A 19611-nucleotide genomic window follows, 5' to 3' on the forward strand; every position below is an offset into this window, starting at 1 on the left:
CTGAAGGTCTCCTTAAAAACTATGAAGGACGGATTCAACAGGCCTATCCAACAGCAAACATGACGTTAATTTCACTGGCAAAGTTAACTAATGTTAGTTAGCAGGGTACTGTTACGTTTAGTTGCTACGTATTGGTAGCTAGCTAACGTTTGTTTGGTGGTAGGAAAACTGTCGAAAACTAACAGTATAATCAATTCAGATGTAATATTCATGTTGACATAGCCAGTTAAATCGCTAGAAGTCTTAAATTAGCTGAATATGACGTGTGCACGTGCTGCTACGCGTACTTTTAATGCGTTGTTAGGTTATTGTTGGTGGATAAGTTCCCAGCTAACGAGCTACATAACTTCGCATTTAAACTTGAAATTGGCTTGTATGCACACTCATTTATACTCGCCTATATAACACTGCATGGCCTGTACAGCTGTTTTCTTATGACCGTAATTTGTGCCAGCTTGTTGGGTAAATCTTGCGTTCACATTTGAACTGGCCTCTGTTTTCGGCAGTTAGTGGTCAAGGCAATTGCACTTGAGTAAACTCATGAAGACTGATTGAGCTGCACTGTATGACAAGAGTAGTTCTTCCTTGGCTACTGTCGTCATGTCTATTAAATCAAAAGTCTAGGTGAGCTACATGGCTTATCTTGTCCTCAATATGTTAACCTGTTAACCAAGATGTCCCATTTCTAGGTAATGTATTGTGATTTGAGTTGTAATTTTCTGTTTACATTGGTGCTTTTTGTGGAAGGGATATGTTTGTATGCCCTGTGCTCATATATTGTTTGTAACTTTTTGAAAATCATTCCAGTTGCACAGAAATTGAACATTATTCAAGGGTGTGGTGAGATTGGCTTAGATTATTTGAATGACTAACCTTTTAAATGTACATGAGGAGCTTTAGATCACATGCTTTTGCAAAAAATAAATAAAATAAAGCATGGAGCTGTTGCATCATTAGACATCTGTTGACCACAAAAAATCTGCAAGTATTTTGATTCCAATATTAATCGGTTTTTCAGGTCTTAGCGACGTTTGAATATAGTAAATAAATGGAGCTAGTTTTATGGGTGGGGGGAGCATTTTATGTCTCTTCTGAATAATTTTTTAAAAAAGTTTTTTTTACTGATGTTGTTTTTGTATCAGATTTAGGGATGAACTTTAGGAATGAACGTTAACCAGCAAGCGCACATGGCCTCCCCGTATGGACAGCCACCGCCCGGTTACCAGGGATACGCTCAGCCCGGCTACGGGGGGCAGCACATGGCCGGGGGCTACCCTGCCCAGTACTTGCCCTACAATGGCCCCGCCCCTGGACACCAGCAAGGAGCCCCCCCTCCAGGTAATGAGACTCTTCATAAATCCGTGTGCGGCGGGTGTGCTTGACCCAAGGATAGTATTCCCCTGTGCGATAACCTGAAAAATGGAGCAGAAATTTAGGCGTCTTAATCAAGTTATGCTTACTCTGATTTTGACTTTACCCTGAATAAGATAACCATGTAAAAGGCGTTTACATGAAAACTCAATGTGGTCAGAGTATTACCTGAATCGGGTTACGATTTAATTATTATTTATGTGCATGTATACGTAGCCGCTGATAATTGGACTTCCCTGTTAAACTTCCTTAGGGAACTGCCCTATTCCTGGTACGGTTTCCCCCAGGTATTAATAGCAGGAGGCGCTGCACCCCCACAAATATCAGAGAAAAATTAAATCGAAACTGAGACTCAGATCTCCATTGGGGGGGAGGAGGAGGCACAAGCAAAATGGTGCTATTTACCAAATTAGGATGGTGTGGCGATGTTTTCACCAGATGTGGCTTGCCGCTTCACATCGCTGCATCCTCCTCTGAGGCGCTGCCTCCTCCGCTAACTGTTTTCCTGGGGGAAGCCCTGCCTGATTAATATGCTAATGACCTGCACTGGTTAAAACTCCGCCTCCTTGCCTTCGATGTTTACCTTGCCTTCCAGTTCACTCTGCACTTCTGCTTCTTCTTCTGCTTGTTGTATTTCAGGATATTCTGCTTACTCAAGCTTTCCCTCTAAGGCTCTCGAAGCAAACGTAGTTTCAGACCTGTCCTGTCCCTCTCCTCTTGACCTGGGTAACTTCTCTCGCTGTGTTTGGCTAATCTGAGTGTAGGCCCCACCCCTTTCCTGTCGTGTCGAGCCGTTGGGGATTATGATGCTAACGCCGTCTGACGTCGGTGTTTTGTTTTTCTTGTTGACTTGTTTTTAAAGGCGATGTGAAAGCATGTGTGGGCTAGTCCCGGGTGGCAGTGTTGGCGGGGTGTGAGCTGCTCACTGAATAGCCTGACGTTTTATTGTTTTTTATGTCACTTATCCAGTAAGCTTAAAAAAGTCTAAATCTCATGAAATGATTTAAATGTGGACAATTTTACTCTGAGAAACGCTACTACATGTGAACTGCAAGTGCGCAAATAAACTTGTTAATAAAAAAAGTTAACGAGACATTTGTGTCCTTCCTCGCCTGTCTAGGTACAGCACGACAGCCCCCAAACTCTGGGGCTCCCCCTGTCTCAGCCCCGCAGGCCTACAGTAATTACCCCCAGGGAGGGGTGCTGAACGGCCCCCCCTCCATGAACAGCCAGCCGCAGAGGTGAGTTTCCGGAGCGCAGGTGTACCGTGCGTCAGAGCCGCTCCCCCTCCCCCCCCCCCCCTCCTGTGGTCTCAGGAAAAGGACGTCAGAGAGCAGACGCTGCAGAACAGCTCTGAAAAGCAAACTCAGTCTTTATTTCAGCTCACCTGGAGGGTTTGCAGCCCTGCACGTCTGTTCTGTTTTATTTTGGGGAAATTCCTGATAGCGTTCAAGGACAGCGAGTGATGACTCGAAATGTCGAACGTGGCTTTTTCTGCAGGGCCGTGTTACTGAGTCTGTCTGACACTAGTATGGGCTTTATGATTGTTTACTGTGAATTTGTGATTCCAGTCAATTGATGTCATTTGAAGGCACGAGAAACCGTTCAGATTATCACGTTCTCTTGCTTTCCAGCTTTTCCTGTTTTTGTTTTTTTTAAAGATGGATGATTTTGACTTGCGAGCTGTTGTCATAGCGAGACTTTAAAAAAAACGTAATTAAGCATTTAATGTGCACTGTTGAAATATTAAAACATCGCAGGCTAATCCGTAACATTAGTGACTAATGTTCTGTTCCCTCTGGAACGGAAAAAGCAAACGTAATGGACTGAGAGCTGCGAGTATACGCTGCGTGTGTTAGCTACTCAATCCAGTGGGGATTCTACCATAAAACAGTGAATGTGCGCTTTGAAATGGTAAATGCGCTCTAAGACAGGGATCTCAGACTCAGATTCTGGATGGCCTTTGTGTCTGCTGGCTTTTGTTGTGTTCCTGCTCTCAAGTGCTTAATTTAAGTCATTGATTGGCTAAAGAGTCTGCACACCTTGTTTCCCAGGCCTAAATTTGTTGCTGATCGATAAGGCGATCTCAAAATCCAGCAGAAACTGCGGCCCTCCAGGACTCTCAAAATGTTTCTGTTGTAGGTTTACCTGCGTTTGTGCATTTTGGGTCTTTTGGTGACGACCCTAATTTTCTGTTTTGTTTTTGTCCCAGGCCACCTGTTTCTCAGCCCTACGCCCAACCCCAGGCCCATCCTCCCACCACCCAGCCGGCCTATCACCAGCAGCCGTACGGAGCCCCGCCCACAAGCACACAGCAGATGACCAATCAGATGGCTGGCATGCAGATCAGCTCCACTGCACCATCCATGGGAGCTCCCGACTATGGTAATCACCATAATAGTTTTCCTTTTTGTGATCACAGCGCTGATCAGGAAGTATCTTCTTCAGTGTCACAACGGCCATTTTGAGCCAAGACCAATGTCATGACCGTATTAATATCAAACCAGATAATATCAAGACTGTCTCAGTAGTAAACAGTGAACCAAAACCATATCAAACCCTGCAAAAAATGTTCCTTTGTAAACTGCTTGGTAGAATTGCGTTAGGCTGTGAAGTGGTTCCTCTTATTGCTATTGATGGAAAAAACCAAACCGGTTTTGTGTTTGCTAGCCTGTTCTGAGCGATCAACTGTTTCAGACTGTTCTAGGAGTCTGAAACAGTTGTGTGTTGGGCGTTTCCGTTGTCCGTTTCCTTACTTTCAGAGGGGATATTTCCCAGGGACAGTCTGCTGTGCGTTGTTGCAGTGAGGTTGATTGCCTGGCTTGTCGGGGCCACTGTAACCGAACACTTCTGACGCATCACTGATCGTCTCCTCTTCTCTGTTTCAGGCCCGCCCCCCTCCTCTCAGGCTCCTCCCACCACTTTTGCGACCTCTGCCCCGCCCTCTTTCGCCCCCCACTCGACCCCCGCTTCCCAGCCCCAGGGGCCCCCTCCTCCTCAGTACGGGGCGCCCCCCCCTTCCTCGCATGGGCCCCCCCCTTCTTCACATGGGCCCCCTCCTCCCTCACATGGGCCCCCCCCTTCATCACATGGGCCCCCTCCTTCCTCACATGGCCCCCACCTTCTCACATGGCGCTTCCCCGAACTGCCCCGCCCCCTTTTCAGGCGCCCCCTCCCCTCGCAGTCCTTCTCCTCGGCGCCCCCTCCCTCGCATCCTTTCCGCCGCCCCCCTCCTCTCAGCCCCGTTCGGCGTCCGCCCCGCCCCCCACTTCACGGCCGCCTCGTTCCCTCCACGTAAGCCCCCCTCCCAGCCCGGACGGCCCCTCCCTCCTCCCATCCTCAGTTCCCGCGGCCCCCAGCAGCCCCCGCCTCCCAGTCCGGCCCTTTCCAGCAAGCCCCGCCCCCGCCGCGGCTTCCCCCCACCGACGGGGGTGGGCGCCCCCCGACCCCCTGGCATGCAGGGAGCCCCGCTCCCGCACCAGTCCCTGTCGGGTCCGGCCCTGCCCCCGCAGCCCAATCACGTGGCTGGAGGGCCTCCCCCCGGACCCCCCCCGGGAGGCATGCCCGGACCCCCCCCACAGGGAGGGCTGCAGGGCTACCAGCCGCAGCAGAACGGTAAGCCACACCCCCCCGTCTGTTACAGACACTGACAGGTCCACATGGTACCTCACTGTACATGAAAATAGTACTCACCTCAACTTATTCATGGTAGTCAACTGCATGGTATAGACTCGGATTTCATTGTTCACTTATGCGTTGTTCCAAACTTTTTCTTTTGATGCAACGCAAAAATGAATTGTCAAAAATTTACGTGACCCCAGCACCCCCCACCCGCACACCTCGTACCCAACACCCTTTAGCTGTGACGACATTAGTGATAATATTCCACATGCAGTAGCCTACGTTCTCATATTTTATAGACAAAAAAATGGTTTTGGTGTCCCCGTCCTCAAATCAGGTGCCCCCACATGGGTTGTGACCCCACTGTTTTGGGATCCCCTGACTTGTGCCTTGTTTGTTCTTCTTGCGAAGAGTCCTGCGCTACACAAGTTGAATGCGTCTAATGCATCTCCGTGCTTTCTGCGTCCAGGGCTGTAGTGGCCGTGTAGCGTGCTTTTGCTTAGCTCAGGAGGTAAGAGCTGGTTGTCTGGCAGTCGGAGGGTTGCTGGTTCGAGCCCCACCCTGGGTTTGTCGAAGTGTCCTTGAGCAAGACACCTAACCCCTAAATGCTCTGGTTAATGAGAGGCATCAATTGTAAAGCGCTTTGGATAAAAGCGCTGTATAAATGCAGTCCATTTACCATTTTATGCTTGCGGTTTCGTGCTAGCTCATCATTAATTGAGAGCGCGCGGCAGCTGCGATCTGTGCGTTTTTCGTCTTCGCACGGGAGGGGGCTGGGGGCGATGCGCGGGCCCCCCCGTTTGGTCCCGCGAAGCTGAAACCCAGCCCCGCCCCCTGGAGAACGGGTCAGGTTACTGGGGTCGGGTTACCGGTTCGCCGGCTCCACCGGGAGAGATCCTCTTACCGGCGCCGGCCTGTGTGCGGGCCTCTGAGTTTTGGTCTCTTCAGCCGTCCCCCCAGAACATGGCATGAGACAAGACGTTCCATCGGCCGCTATTGTTTCCGTGGCTGTGTAATGCGATTCTAACAGACACGTGTGTGTGCACAGGGTCATCTGGGACTTCAGGGAGGGATGAATGCGTGCCCTTGAGGCCTGTAGTATACCATCTTTGAGTCCGTAGTATGAAAGAACTGTGAAATCATACAGTATTGTAATTAGTCACAAAAACAATGTTTTAAGTGGAGTGTTTACATTAGCCTCAAAAGATGGAGTTAGGTTGATCGGCCCTAATGCTAACATCGGCTCGCTCTCCTCCAAGGCGCATCAGCACAGATCTTTGATCAGCTGCTACAGCCCTGTACTGTATATGTCTGCTGTACTTCAGACAACGTGTTACTCACCATTGGGCAGATTGCTTAAGATTCAGACCTTCTACAGGTGGTTTATACAGTATGTACCATGCTCTTCTCAGGCTGTTTGAGGGGACTTTTGAGTCCTCCCCACTGACCATGTTACCCCCCCCTACAGGTGCGTTTGGGCAGGTGAGGGGGCCCCAGCCTGGCTATCCGGGCGGGTATCCTGGCCAGCCCACCGGCCCGGCGCCCGCCCCGCCCGGCTCCGCCCCCAGAAGCGGCTGGACCCCAACTCCATCCCCAGCCCGGTAAGGCTGTCGCGGGTTCGCCCCCCCCACCACTCGCCCCCGCCCTGCTGGGAGTCACTTGGGTCTCTCTCACTGTGTGTGTGTGTGTGTGTGAAAATAAACAAGACTATCATTTACACAACCAGTTTTTTTTTAAAGAAAGGATGGGATTGTGTTACTGTAATCCTATTCAAATGAAGTCTGCAATGGCATCATCGCTTTGAGGAAGTAGCAGTCTCTTTTGTAGAGAGACATTTGTATGGTAGAAAATAGTGCAGTTATGTTTTCACAAATTTTTCTTAGGCGATATATGCGAAGGCTGTCTGCTGTAGAGTGGCAAAATGGCCTCCCAAGATTGACCAGCCCGCCAGACTTGAGTTTGAATGAGGTTTACGGTCTATGATCGTGGCTGTCATTTGGGTGGAAGGGCTATTTGGGATTTATACAGGATCTTGATTCGTAAATCCTCTTTCAGTATGAAGATGCAGTATACGCTCAAAGACCCAATGCGGTCACTGCATTCTCGCGTGTACAGAGTGTTCATCGCACCGCAAGATGCACTTGTATACTAAACTGTGATAAACAGGAAAATGGTCAAATTTCCTTTCGATGTAGCGTAATTTCCAAAATGATCTGGAGGTCTGACAGACCAGACGTTATCTACTCCTCCTGTGTGGATATTCAAGTTCATTTGATGATTGGCAGCCCTCTATAATTGCCAAAAAAATAGCGGTTTTGTTCACACAGTCTGTAATATGCATAGAAGTCGTGTTTCCTACAGCTCACATTTCTCTCCATATCCGAGCTTTCTCTACCCGTGTATGCTGTATCTACAATAATCCCAAATACCCCAAATACCCCTGCAACCCGCAGATACCCCCATCCCACGGCCTGAGCTAGACCAGCTTCATGCTTCCTCATGGTTTCCCCTCCATTGCTCACGATGCCCTGCTTAAATATGAGATCCCTGTACTTAAGCATTGCATTGATACAGACGGAAACGCTCTCCATCTAACAGATTGTGCCTCATGCAGGTGATTGGGCCCTGCAAGACCTTACCAAGGCTATAACACCGTTTTAATAATTCAGCTTTGAACACTGAAGACTTAATGTTGGCTTTAAACGGCAGCTTAACTCTTTTATTTTTGTTTCCGTCAACTTCATCCCCATTTTTAGCTGTTCAGCATTCACCGTTGGTTATTGCCCCAGGGATAATTGAAGATTTGTGGGGGGGGGGGGGGGGATGTCAAATTATGTGGAAGAAAATCAATAGCCTCACAAATTCACTTCTCAGTTGTTTAATCAGGATGTGTTTAACTCATAATTATGTGAACACTCACATTACTTCTCGGCAAATATGCTTTCCTGTTACGGAAACAACTTCAGGGAAAATAACCGTGACGACCCAGAGGGGTATGCTGAAGGTTTCTGGTTTCAGCGAATTTATTTGAATGAGCTGAAATTGAGTTGTCAAAACAAAGGGGGCCTACAGTGAGGACAGGGGAATCTAGCGGGAAGGGAACACCATGGCGACTGTGACGCCATGGCGACTGTGACGCCATGGCGACCGGTCGGTCAGGTTGACGCCTCTCACAGCTCTTCTGAATGGTCTCTCTTCCTGTTCTGCTCTGTGCTTCTTGCTTCTCGAGTGTCCGCATGCCCGAACCATGCATTCAAACATGTCTGACCATCTGACTAACAATTAACTGCAGTCTGGGGGGGGCAGGAGTAACTGCTGTTACTCTTCTGTTCATTTTTATTTCTCTCTCCTGTTTTTTGTCCCCCTCCCCCCTCCCCCTTTCTGTTTTTTGTTTTGTTGTCTTTTTTTGGTTTGCTTTTTCTAATTGCGGGACGTTCTTTACCTTTTAACATTAAAAGCAAGCGACAGAACTGCAGCCCGTGCAGAAAACCAGACATAGAATAGACCCAGACGCTATACCCAGCCCAGTAAGTGCAGCGTGTCCGTTTGCTGTATCGTGTGTGCCTGTCTGTCTGTCTGCCTGCCTGTCTGCCTGCCTGTCTGTCTGTCTCTCCCTGCCTGTGCTGCACTGAAGGCTATCTAACCCCGCCCCTTTCCTTCTGACCCAATGGAATGCATGCCTCTCTAAGCCCCGCCCTTCACCTCTTGCCCTTCTCCATGCATGCTGACCCACCCGACCTCCCCCACCCCCCCCCACTTTGCGGCATTCCAAAACTCCTTTCGGGAAAGGGCTGGGGATTCCCGGTTTTCCTTCCTGCCTGCGCCGCGTGCGGCCTGCGCGCTGGAGAACGACGCCGCGGCGGCGGCGCTGCGCTTCTAGACGTGCGCGTTTGTCAGAACGCCGGGCTGCCGTTCTCTCTGGTTCCAGGAGAACGCCGCCCCTCGTGTGTGCAAAGCGGCGATCCACGCCACAAACGCTTGTGAAATGGCTTTTTAATGACGCTCGCTAATCCGGGCTTCGAGGGGGCGAAGAAAAGAGAATTGAGTTACGACGCTGGCGTCACACAGCACTTTGTTTTTGCGATGCTTGGCGGTTGCTGGAATCCGATGCGCGTAGGTCAGCAGAGAGAACCTTAGAGGAGCCAGAACGAGTATTAGGAAATATCCAGCGCTCTTCCGTCGTTTGTTTAAGATTTAACAGGTATCTGGTCACCACCGGGGCTATGTTTAGTCTGGCATACTGTACCACTGAGCGGCCCTTACAAAACTGGAGATGTGCTCAACCGGTCCAGCCACACGCGTCTTCTTGTCCTGTGAGGACGCAGTTCTGTGAGGACACAGTCTTGTAAGGACTCATTTCTGTAAGCTCACAATTCTGTAAAGACGCAGTTCTGTGAGGACACAGTCTTGTAAGGACTCATTTCGGTAAGCTCACAGTTCTGTAAAGACGCAGTTCTGTGAGGACACAGTCTTGTAAGGACTCATTTCGGTAAGCTCACAGTTCTGTAAAGACGCAGTTCTGTGAGGACACAGTCTTGTAAGGACTCATTTCTGTAAGCTCACAGTTCTGTAAAGACGCAGTTCTGTGAGGACGCTGTGGACCATTTGCCACAGTTCTTAAGGTCACACTTGGGATTGCCTCTTTGGCAGTGTGTGGCACTGTTTTATGACCTTCATGTGCTGTGGTGATTATATAAAATAAAGGAAGAAAATGGAAAGGGAGACCTAAACCCAGAGGGTTGGGCAGAAACACTCTTAATACTTACAGCTAAGTGACACTGGGTTATATTGGGGGGGGGGGGGGGTCTGATCGCTAGCCTGGCTGCAGGTCTGCCTGGAAGTGTTTTCAGATACAATGGGTGGAATTTTTGAGTATGAAATCATCGCAATAGGCAGCAGGACTACTGCAGGAGGTGAAAATTCACCCAGCATCATTGGCCGCCCGGACCTTCCAGCTGGACCTGGGGGCTTGGCATGGGTTTAGCCTAAAAGGGCTAATGCTAGCCAGTAGACGGGTACCCAGGCTAGCTAAACGCAGTGAAGCTGAGCTCAGCCGCAGCCATTTACCATAGCAGTTATCATGGACATGCATGTTTGCAGTGCATGCTGCATCTTGAGCCCTGTAAGGCATACGTGGAAAGCATTTTTCAGCCTGTGAAGTGCTTCGTATGCAGTGACCTTATCCAAGCATAGAACAAACAGCCATCTGATCATTGTTCCCATGGAAAGCGGTGGGGGCGGGGCATGGGGGCAGGGCGGGCACGGGGGCGGGGGGGGGGGGAACGCGCTAACATTCCAGGGTCGGGAGGCTTCATGCAAATTCGACTCTGAAGCAGCGACTTCAGCTCGGCGTCGAGTCGGTACGAAGCCTGATATTCAGGATCCAGTTACCCAGCCCTGACCGTCCTGCTAGTAAATATCTCTCTACTGACTTAGCATCTGAGAATAAGAGTGATCTTTTAGCTTGATCGTGGGGTGTAATCCTAAAAGGGAGGGTGGGGGGGTGGCGGGGGGTACCCCCCCCTCAGGATGTCATATGGTGGTCTTGTCATCTCGGCTCAGCGGACGGGGCGATGTACCGGGGTTACTCACATTTCCCCGATATTGATTGATGGCCGCGTGAATAAAGAAGCGGCGCTATGACTCCGGCAGAGTCGTACGCGGTGACTCAGTCAGCTGCGCGGCACACTGATAGGTCACCGGTGAGTTACAGCCGCTCCAGATCATCAGAGAGCCAGCTGCGGGAACAGGCTTAGCACAGTGATTCATATCATTTTTTTCCCCCCCCTGTTCATAATATCTATCTAACGTGAACGTATGACTTTATTGCCTACGCTTTCACCATAGCTGCCCTCAGCTCGTATATTAAAATGGCCCATTCTCAAGCCAACGACAACTTTGTCTCCAAAGCACCGTTTTGTGAATTGGCCTCTGTTTGGCAGATGTGTGAATATTTGTTTTGGGAATGCTCCCGTATAGCAAGTTTGGAGGCCTTTATCTGTCTTCAGTTCCCCCTATTTGTTCTAATTTTCTTTCATTTTTCAGTGATACAGGAGAAATTAAGGAAGAACTCATTTTCTGTCATGTTTTGCCCTATGCTTGCGACCTTCCTACTGGTCGTAGCCCAATTTGTTTTGACGTTACCACAAAAAATGCAAACGCCGTCAGGTTTAAATGCACACGCCATTACACGATCAGGGTAAAATGTAGTCCGGTCTGTCGGATTGGATTTTTCAACAGATGAAATTCCTGTTTTACAAGCGACAAATTATATGGGATTATGAATTTCGCGCTGTTGCCAAAAGCTATTTTCCAAAATTTTGGGCGTGAGATCAGACGCTCCCCTTCGGCAGATGCGATTGGGCGAGTTCTGCAGCGCTGTTGCCGTCGTCGTCTCTGGCATGCGTTTGTGTCTGCGAGCGGCGGGGAGACCCAGGTGACCCCCTCTCTCAAACCCTCGCCCTCCCGTTTCAGATTCAGGTGATCGAGGACGACAGAGCCAGCAAGAGCGGCGAGCCCTTCACCACCGGGGTCAGGGGTCAAGCTCCGCCCCTCGTCACGACCAACTTCCTGGTCAAGGATCAAGGTAAAGGGCGAGTCTGGAGAGGTGGGAGGGGTGACCTCCACGCCGACGCCGTTCCCTCGTGAACGTGTGACCCGCCTTTTTTGTGTGTTTCTGACGCGGTTCTGTGCCGTGCTCTCATTGGCTGGTGTTCTGAAGCGCGGTCTGTTTTGTGGTTGCCCAGGGAACGCCAGCCCCCGCTTCGTCCGCTGCACGGCCTACAACGTGCCCTGCACCTCCGACATGGCCAAGCAGTCCCAGGTGCCCCTGGCCGCCGTCATCAAGCCGCTGGCCCCCTTACCGCCGGACGAGGTGAGAGCGGGAGCGCTGTCCCCCTCTGCGCACGCATGCACACACACACCATACAGTACACACAACACACACGCACACCACATACAGTAACCACACACCACAACAGCCACACACACACACACACACATACAGCACACACACACGTACACGCACACATCGTCACGCACACACACCACACACACATACAGTACACCACAACATCATCCCACATACACCACACACACACACCCACAAACATACAGTACACACACATGCACGCACACACGCACACACACATACAGTACATGCACAAACACACACACACATACACACACACACAACTACAGCACACACACACACAGCATGCACACATCGACACACACACACATGCACCCGACAACACACACACACACGTAAGCATGGGTAAATACACATACAGACATGCTTGCTCGCGCGTGTGATAGATGGACGCAAAGCATACATGCAGTCGTGCACAAACTCATGCACTCATGCACACAAATGTATGCAGACACATATGAATACATACAAACCTAGTACCTAGAAACACTCAAATTTTCATGGACACAAACTCTCTCTCTCTCGTACGCACACACACACCACACGCACACACACACACACACCGCGCACACACACACACACACACACACACACACACACACACACAGCTCTGTGGCTGCTGAAACAGGATAAGGGTTCTGTGTTTTATGGGTGTCTGCAGCTCCGTTTCATGGGAGATGGTGCTGTCCACTCACCAGATATTTATATTCATGTATTTATAAGTCCGGTGTGGAAGGATATCCTTCAGTCTTTATTTCAGGGAGCTGGGTGGCCATTGGCCTCTGTCAGAGACCCGCTTTGGACGTTTCCTCGTCTGTGCGGCCTTTTTAGTGATGGTCGTGAACGCTCGGTGCATATGCCAGGCGAATGGCCCCTCAGTCCACTGCAAACTCTCCCAGCTCAATCACGAGCACCATGACACAGCTGGAGTGTGTGTATCTAACGGTGACGCTGTGGCGGTAATGGCGTGCGCTGTGAGTCAGCCATAGGTGCAGTGTCTTGTTGGCTTTGCCGGTGGCCAGAATGACGGTGGTGGAGGCTGTGGTCGTGTCTATCCCCCCCCACCCAGATTTGGTCCCCACAAGTCTGCACGGTTGGAAGTGTGTGTTTCTGACCGCGATGGTGCCTGTGACTGTGTCCGGGTTTTGTCCCCACAAGTCTGCCCGGTTGGAAGTGTGTGTTTCTGACCGTGACTGTGGCCGTGACTGTGTCTGGGTTTTGTCCCCACAAGTCTGCACGGTTGGAAGTGTGTGTTTCTGACCGTGACCATGTCTGTGTCTGGGTTTTGTCCCCACAAGTCTGCACGGTTGGAAGTGTGTGTTTCTGACCGTGACTGTGGCCGTGACTGTGTCTGGTTTTGTCCCCACAAGCCTGCGTGGTTGGAAGTGTGTGTTTCTGACTGTGGCTGTGTCTGTGTCTGGGGTTTTGTCCCCACAAGTCTGCACGGTTGGAAGTGTGTTTCTGACCGCGATGGTGGCCGTGTCTGTGTCTGAGTTTTGTCCCCACAAGTCTGCGCGGGTGGAAGTGTGTGTTTCTGACCGTGACCGTGGCCGTGTCTGGCCCGGGTTTCTCACCCTCATGGTCTTCTCTGTTTTTAGAACCGCCCACGTTTTTTTCCCACGAGCAGCATCAGCTGTTTCTGCAGGAACCGTTTGAAGCCGTCTGGCGGCTAATTTTGGAGGTTTAACTCCTCAACCTGATTAGAGCTGGGGGGGGGGGGGGTATTTGGATCCTTTAGGGCAGCCCCCCCTTTTTTTAGCCTTTCTTCCAGTTATTCCTGTTCTCATATTTTAATTTACAGCGTGTAAAAAAAAAATGCTCAACTCAGCTCTACCTGTTGCTCCACACGGTTGGATTGTGTTGGGAACTGCGTTGGTTGATCCTGGGTTGGAATCTACGTGTTTCTCAGTCACAGTCTGGATGTGTTGGGAATAGCATTGGTTGGTCTCGGGTCAGTATTTTGGGGATTAGAGGTGTGGGAGTGGGGGCGCCATCTACTGGTAGCTGTTTGCCTCACATGAGGCAGTCCCTCTGAATTCACCTGCCCTAACAGCGCTTGATAGCAGGGTTGCCAAGATACCGTGTCTCTCTGTGGCCCTATTAGAGGCTATTTATTAAGTCCCATTAGGGCTGCATGCTTAATTGAGGAAGGTAGTATAACAACCAACGTCAAAGTCCTTAACTCTGTCACTTGGGAAGCGACTTTGCACTGACCAAGACATTTACTGAGCCACCTTTTAATGTTAATGTTCTCACACGCTCACACACACACACACACACACACACACACACACACGCCCTCCCTCTCTCTCTCTCTCTGTGGTGCGTGGTGTTTGTGTTACTAATGATAGTTGCTTGTTTAGTTGCCTGCGCTGCAGCTGTCTGTATAAATCAGCTGAGGAAAGTTACCCGAGCCGTGTCAGTTAGCAGCAGCGGGCTGCTGGGGCTGCAGCGCCCCCTGGAGCTCGGAGTGGGGAATGACTGGGGCAGATTCAGGGTCTGCTACAGTACTGAACAGTAGGGGTGGGTGATATGGCCAAAATATAACATCACTATTTTTTTTTAGGATATATCAGAATTGACATTATGGGTCACAGTTTTTTTTTTTCATGTTGCTTCGATAAGACTATTTTGCAGGTTTCTTAACAGTACAACCGAACTGGCAACTGTGCAACATTCCATTCAACTGAGTCTTCTGAAAACCTTTGACTGTGTGGGCACCAGTAGCCTATACTTAAACTGAAACGGAATGTTTTGTTCAAATGGTAAATGGACTGCATTTATATAGCGCTTTTATCCAAAGCGCTTTACAATTGATGCCTCTCATTCGCCAGAGCAGTTAGGGGTTAGGTGTCTTGCTCAAGGACACTTCGACATGCCCAGGGCGGGGTTTGAACCGGCAACCCTCCGACTGCCAGACAATCAGTCTTACCTCCTGAGCTATGTCGCCGACCTGTTTCGAACAAGGAACGAACCAAAAGACGTGGCTGGGCTGGATGGACCAATGTTAAACTCTCTGCATTCTCTTTGGCATGCTTTCTTTTCAGGCGATTAAAAAGGCTCGTTATATTGACGTCCGATGTACGAACCTCATCTCTGCAAACTTAGCGAATGACTGCTTTGAGCCCTGTCTGACTGGGCAGATCCAAACCAGTTCCAGATCACTTGAACCGGAACTTTTTTTTGGGACGTTTTCGTTCTTATTGGGCTCTGAATCCGATTAGACGTGGAGTATGAGGCTTCATGTAAGTGTCAGCCATGCCACTGTATGCTTTCAAGTTAGAAGGGGATTAGAAAAGACTGCCAATCACATAAACAGTTATCCAATCCATTATTGCATTTTTAAAAGTACCGCCTACCACGTATGATGCTATTGGTTCATCGATGCGTCTTTTTTTTAGGTTTGGGGCGGTGTAACACAAGGCATAAATGTTTCCCCAACGCTCTCCCCCCCCCCTCTCCTCCACCTTCCCAGATGCCCCCGTACCTGGTGGACCACGGAGATAGCGGGCCCATCCGCTGCAACCGCTGCAAGGCCTACATGTGTCCCTACATGCAGTTCATCGAGGGCGGCCGCCGCTTCCAGTGCGGCTTCTGCAGCTGCGTGACGGAAGGTGAGCCACACACCCCCCCCCCCCGACGTGTGTGAGAGAGAGAGAGAGAGAGAGAGGTGTGAGTGAGTGTGTGTGAGAGAGAGAGAGAGGTGTGAGTGAGTGTGTGTGTGTGTGAGAGGGAGGGGTGTGTGTGTAAGAGGTGTGTGTGTGAGTGAGTGAGGGGTGAGTGTGTGTGTGTGTGTGTGTGAGAGAGTATGTATGTGTGCGAGACTGTGAGAGAGTGTGTGTGTGTGTGTGAGAGAGAGAGAGAGACAGAGAGGTGTGAGTGAGTGAGTGAGGGGTGAGTGTGTGTGTGTGTGAGACTGTGAGAGGGTGTGTTTGTGTGTGTGTGTGAGAGAGAGGAGTGTGTGTGGACACACCCGTATGAAGTCTGTATAATGTGGGAAGCGTGACGCACTTGTTTCAGTTGCTTTAGTTTGTATGTGTCCGTGTGGCGTGTGCACGCTTGCTGGTAACCTCCTCTCCCCCGCCCCCCCACCCCTCCACCCCAGTCCCGGCGCATTACTTCCAGCACTTGGACCACACGGGCCGGCGCGTGGACAGCTACGAGCGGCCGGAGCTCTCCATGGGCAGCTACGAGTTCCGCGCCACCGTCGACTACTGCAAGGTACGCGGCTACAGCGGTGTGCGCTCTGTGCTGGTTTAAAATGAATTATGTACCGTTCGTGCAGAAATTGGGTCGATGCATGAGCTTGATTAGCCTTGTGCTATTAACTCCTCTGGGAAATGATTGTTCTTGTTCTGTTGCCTGTACGTCACTGGCCGTTTTTCCCCTCGTTGTAGAACAACAAGCTGCCCCAGCCCCCGGCGTACATATTCCTGATCGACGTGTCGTACAACGCCGTCAGGAGCAACCTGGTCAGCATCATCTGTGAAGAGCTGAAGACGCTGTTGGACTACCTGCCCAGGTACGAAGAACCGCACGGGCCGACACAGAACCTCATATGAAACCACAGGGGTCAGAGGTCAGGCCTACAAAAAACCTCATATGAAACCACAGGGGTCAAAGGTCAGGCCTACAAAAAACCTCATATGAAACCACAGGGGTCAGAGGTCAGGCCTACACAAAACCTCATATGAAGCCACAGGGGTCAGAGTCAGGCCTGCACTGACCTCATACGGACACCACAGGGGTCAGAGGTCAACTTTACACAAACCTCATACAGAAACCACAGGGGTCAGAGGTCAGCCGTACACAAATCTCATACAGACACCACAGGGGTCAGCCCTCCACAAATCTCATACAGACACCACAGGGGTCAGAGGTCAACTTTACACAAACCTCATACAGAAACCACAGGGGTCAGAGGTCATCCCTACACAGACCTCATGCACACATCACTGGGGTCAGAGATCAGGCTTGTATACAAGTACTGTGCAGGGTTTACAGATTAGGTGTACAAAAACTCCAACAGCCTTGGGCCTGAGTTGGAAGCGGCTCAAGGCTTTTGTGTTCCCGAAAAATATTTGAAAATCCTTGAATTTTGAAAACCCTTGAATTATTCACTTTCTGCAGTTCCAAGTGCCCAGACTCTTCCTTTATTTATAATATTTGATGCTGCAGTTTCATATTCCAAATACTTCGATTTCACTCAAAGGTTGCTGTTGCAGAAATTAAAAGCTGGGAGACATTTGCCTCCAGTGTAATTGGTCAATTTGTAATCAAGCACTGTTGAAAGATTGTTCGCTTCATCTTTTGTGTCGAAATGACTGGTGCCCATTATGATTAGGAGTTTAGCTAATTGCTGTAGGAAATTTATGTTTCAGTTCTCTCTTGTGGGCAAACGTTTGATTGGGGCTGACGCACACAAAGAGGAAATGTATCCATTGACCAGAAGCTTTCATCTGTGCAGTTGGATATTGATTTACTGTAACTACAGGTTAGGGGTATTAATCCGTGCTGTGCAGAAGTCTTAAGGGGGACGTATCGGTGAAGCCCTAGCAAACGATAATTGCCTCTTACAAGGCCCTTTGATAATGGCTTGTTAACGAATAGGAACTCAATTACCGGCGCGGTGGCCGAATCGAGCTTGATTGCTTTGGTCTTGCTTCCGTGATAAATGGCCCCCGGGTGCCGTATTCTCTCAGAGGCCGGCAAGGCAGGGTAATCCATCACAGAGCAGCAGCGGCTCCGTTAATCAGGGCTGGCGTTATGGGCGTGTCCCGCAGGGAGAGCCCGGAGGCGGACTCCGGCGTCAGGGTGGGCTTCGTCACCTACAACAAGGTGCTGCACTTCTACAACGTCAAGGGCTCCCTGGCGCAGCCGCAGATGATGGTGGTGTCGGACGTGGCCGACATGTTCGTGCCGCTGCTCGACGGCTTCCTGGTCAACGTGGGCGAGTCCCGCGCCGTCATAAACAGGTGAGCCAATCCCAGACCAGGACTGCTGGTGATACAGAACATGGCTGTCTGCTGACTGCTTTTCTGATTTATATTTATATGTATATATATGTGTGTGTGTGTGTGGGTTTGTGTGTGTGTGTGTGTATGCATATGTTTGTGTGTGTGTGAGAGTGTTTGTGGTGGTGGTGTGTGTATATTCGCACACATATGATTGTGAGTAGGCCGTTTCTTGTCCGTGTGGGTGGAGTGCTACTTGCGTACATCACACCCCACGCCATGTAGCAGAGATGGCAGCCTTTGTTCTCTCACGAAGTGGTGAAAGGTTTTACGGGCTAGGCTCCGGCTCAGTGCTGTTTTTCGAGCAGCCTATCCCCTCCGCCATTGTGGCTCCAATTCCAGTGAAGCTCCGAGGCAGGGTGTGTGCATTTCTTTTGTCTGTGCAGTGAAATGTGACATTTTTTAGTTTTGCCAGTTCTCGGGTGTTTTGTGTGTTGAAACGCCTGTGCTCTGTACCCGTGGCAGCCTGCTGGACCAGATCCCGGAGATGTTCGCCGACACGCGTGAGACAGAGACCGTGTTCGGCCCGGTCATCCAGGCCGGGCTGGAGGCCCTGAAGGTGCGCCAACGCGCTCTCTCTCTCTCTCTCTTTCCCTCTCTCTCTCTCTCTCCCCCCCCTCTCTCTCTCTCTCTCTCTCCCTCTCTCTCAATCTCTCCTTCTCTCTCTCTCTCTCTCTCTCTCCCCCCCTGTCCCTCTCTCTGTCTCTCTCTCTCTCTCTCTCTCCATTTTCATGTGAAAATGAAATGAGCACCATTTCGCCTGAACACTGTCTAAAAATTCACCATCTTACTTTAATGTACCTGCAGTCCACCCAATAATATGATTATTACAGGTGTCCAACAGTACAGGAAAACGATGAGGACATCTTGTGAATTTTAAATAATGGGGCTGGGCTTTTGTGACGCATGTTTCTGCTAGTCCCCATATATGAGCGATGAAGTTAATAAGCTATTAACAACCGTCAGTGAAGCATGATAGCATATGGAGATACGACATACATCATCATGTGAGAGAAGGCTAGCGACAGGAGAAGATTCAAGGTGACTCCATAAGGTGACCTGTGACTAATGACCACCCCCCCCCCCACCCCCCCAACCCGCAGGCTGCCGACTGTGCCGGGAAGCTCTTCATCTTCCACTCCTCGCTGCCCATCGCCGAGGCCCCTGGGAAGCTGAAGAACCGCGAGGACAAGAAGCTGGTGGGCACGGACAAGGAGAAGGTACGGGAGCCGTGCGCCGTTTCTGCTGAACCGCTTCCTGTCTGCCTCATCTGGAAAGGAAGCGTGTTTTTTTCATATGAGCATCCACAAACACACACACACGCGCGCGCGCGCGCATACACACACACGCACGCGCACACGGAAGGGCTGGCGGGCACCTGTGCAAAGATGCGCTTACACACACACACACACACACACACACACTCTCACAAACACACACTGGTTTTTACCCAGAATGCACATCGAATCCTGCCAGTGGGCAGCGGAAGTGGTTCTAGCTGGGTGTTGAGCTGGCGCCTCCCCGTGCCCTCAGTCTCTGTTCCAGCCCCAGACCAGTTTCTACGGCAACCTGGCCAAGGAGTGCGTGGCGCAGGGCTGCTGCGTGGACCTCTTCCTCTTCCCCAGCCAGTACGTGGACGTGGCCACGCTGGGCGTCGTCCCCGTCTCCACCGGC

At 50.5% G+C, this 19611-nt stretch overlaps 1 protein-coding gene across 1 annotated transcript in view; it reads left to right on the forward strand.

Annotated features, from left to right (window-relative positions):
• LOC135245210 (protein transport protein Sec24C-like) overlaps window positions 1-19611 on the forward strand; it is a 31017-nt gene that overhangs the window by 798 nt on the left and 10608 nt on the right. The window contains 18 exon segments of the mRNA XM_064318128.1: window positions 1143-1338; window positions 2011-2097; window positions 2492-2612; window positions 3584-3756; window positions 4260-4665; window positions 4715-4986; window positions 6461-6558; window positions 6561-6593; window positions 8451-8519; window positions 11467-11578; window positions 11739-11866; window positions 15399-15537; window positions 16029-16144; window positions 16321-16445; window positions 17707-17898; window positions 18403-18496; window positions 19041-19157; window positions 19471-19611. The exon segment at window positions 19471-19611 is cut by the window's right edge and continues 30 nt beyond it. Of these exon segments, the coding sequence (XP_064174198.1) occupies window positions 1164-1338; window positions 2011-2097; window positions 2492-2612; window positions 3584-3756; window positions 4260-4665; window positions 4715-4986; window positions 6461-6558; window positions 6561-6593; window positions 8451-8519; window positions 11467-11578; window positions 11739-11866; window positions 15399-15537; window positions 16029-16144; window positions 16321-16445; window positions 17707-17898; window positions 18403-18496; window positions 19041-19157; window positions 19471-19611 (2598 nt within the window). The 5' untranslated portion in view covers window positions 1143-1163.

Source organism: Anguilla rostrata, chromosome 18 (assembly GCF_018555375.3).
Source record: "Anguilla rostrata isolate EN2019 chromosome 18, ASM1855537v3, whole genome shotgun sequence".
NCBI classification, from domain to species: Eukaryota; Metazoa; Chordata; class Actinopteri; order Anguilliformes; family Anguillidae; genus Anguilla; species Anguilla rostrata.